Source organism: Sinocyclocheilus grahami, unplaced genomic scaffold, assembly GCF_001515645.1.
Source record: "Sinocyclocheilus grahami isolate Dianchi unplaced genomic scaffold, SAMN03320097.WGS_v1.1 scaffold75.1, whole genome shotgun sequence".
In the NCBI taxonomy this organism is placed as follows: Eukaryota; Metazoa; Chordata; class Actinopteri; order Cypriniformes; family Cyprinidae; genus Sinocyclocheilus; species Sinocyclocheilus grahami.
Genome location: NW_015505254.1, coordinates 396,467 through 398,364, shown reverse-complemented (window position 1 = coordinate 398,364; position 1,898 = coordinate 396,467). Strand labels below are relative to the sequence as shown.

Sequence of the window (1,898 nt, the reverse complement as noted above, 5' to 3'; positions counted from 1 at the left end):
AGTGTGGGAACATGACCATCGCGATGTTGCGGTCTAGATACCTCCTCATTAAACGGGGGGGGGGGGGGGGGGGGGGGGGGGGGGATCCAAAGGGCAAGTCCACAGGCAGATGAGGGCCAGTGTTACATGGTCGACCTCATATCTTTAATCTTTCCTTAACTCACCGAGAATAATACACTAGACTAGACTTTTATTTCTTCTTTTATTCTTTTTCTTACATACTGTTATTTATTCTATTAGACCCCCAATTAATCACTAATATTTAAGGGGGAAAGGCTTATAAATAAAAAAGCACAACTGCAAAAAGCTAAAGATCTTCATGGAGACCACATTATGAGAAATTGTAATAAATTATCGTTTAGCCAAAGTATAAAGATATATCTATTCATTTATGTTGAAGACATTATTAAATAACAACTAGCCTAAATGAAAATACTGACATTTTTGTGACACCTTTAGCTAAATGCTTTTAAACAGAAAAAACATCCTCAGTATCCAATACAGTTCTGAAATCAACCTTAAATGTTAAGTTTAAGTCTGAATACTAATTAAGATGGTAAACATTGTAGCAACATATTTATGTAAGGAATGGATGTCTGTGGAAAATGTTTAGTGTACTGCATAAATTCACATCAGTTGATAAAAATGAATACTTCAGTTGGAAATGTGGTGGGAAACAATGTTTAAAAATGGAAACATTGTTTGCGGGGGCCATATTGTCTTCATATTGTCATCTTCTAAAAGTGAGGTGTGATCAGTTGTGAGTTCTAGTCACCAGAGGAGCACCATGTTGTCATATATGAATAGCAAAGGAGAGTGACTATGCATCAAAATTTTGAGGATTACTGGTATATAATATTACACATGAATCATGCCTAAAATTGTGTTTTTCTGTGCTGCATGGGTAAATGCTGCTGCTCTTCTGGGATTATTGTAGCTTGGATGAATGATGTCAGATGCAGAACTTATGAAATGCAAAGATACAATTTTAAACTGTGCACACATTATCACAATAATTAAATTAACTGTACTTTTGCACTGTAGAGACACAACACATCTGAATCATCTAAAATGTAGTCATTTAGTCAGGGGTCTCGTGTGCCATCTGGGTGCTGACCTCTTCTTAGACTCATATCTCCAGGTAAAAATAGCCCCAATCACATGGCCGGACCCAGACTCGGAGTTAAATTTAGGGCCTGTATGTCCCACAAGGCTCCTGGTGGAGGTCCCACACACACACATCTGTTCTTTTATAGACCACCAACTAACACTATCAAGACTCAAAGCTCACTTAAGTTCCAATTTCTTACCTTTTCAAGAAACCAAGTAACAGTCTAAGAATCTGTAACATACTAAAGATTGCAGTTAGTCAAAAGCAGTGCCTTTGCAATGGAATCTTGTGGTCATGATGTCTTTTTTTCCAATGTCAGCTTCATCTGACGTATCTTGCAACAGGCCCTGTTACAGTGTGTCTTAGAAACAACAACATGACTGAAGCGATGAGCATGGCAGACGTGTCAACAGACATGACGCATATAAACAACACAAAAAACACGAACGATATAGCTGATGCTAATGATACAGAGAACACAATCAATGATGAAAACCATAAAGAGGAAACATGTGATGTGAGCATGTCTGAAGAAGTGGAGATAGAGAGTGCTGCAGATGAAGCAAAGAAGACCAACTTACCAGAGAAGGAAGAGCCCAAACAGGAGACAAAGACCACCGGCCGGACGAGAAAACGAGAGAGGGTTTCAAAAACGAATGAGGAAAACACCAACCAAGTGGAGAAAGATGAAGAGGAGGATGCAACATATGATTTGACAAATATGTCAGAGGTGGCGCTAAAACAAGAGGTACAGTATGATTAGGCTATAAAAAAAAAAAAAAAAATA

The 1,898-nt window shown here is 38.2% G+C and overlaps 1 protein-coding gene across 1 annotated transcript in view; it reads left to right on the top strand.

The window, feature by feature from the left end:
• Positions 1–1,898, top strand: part of LOC107585906 (nexilin-like) — an 11,076-nt gene that overhangs the window by 1,580 nt on the left and 7,598 nt on the right. Inside the window, exon 2 of the mRNA XM_016273087.1 lies at positions 1,431–1,859. Coding sequence (XP_016128573.1) covers positions 1,488–1,859 — 372 coding nt within the window. The 5' untranslated portion in view covers positions 1,431–1,487. The remainder of the gene's footprint in view (positions 1–1,430; positions 1,860–1,898) is intronic.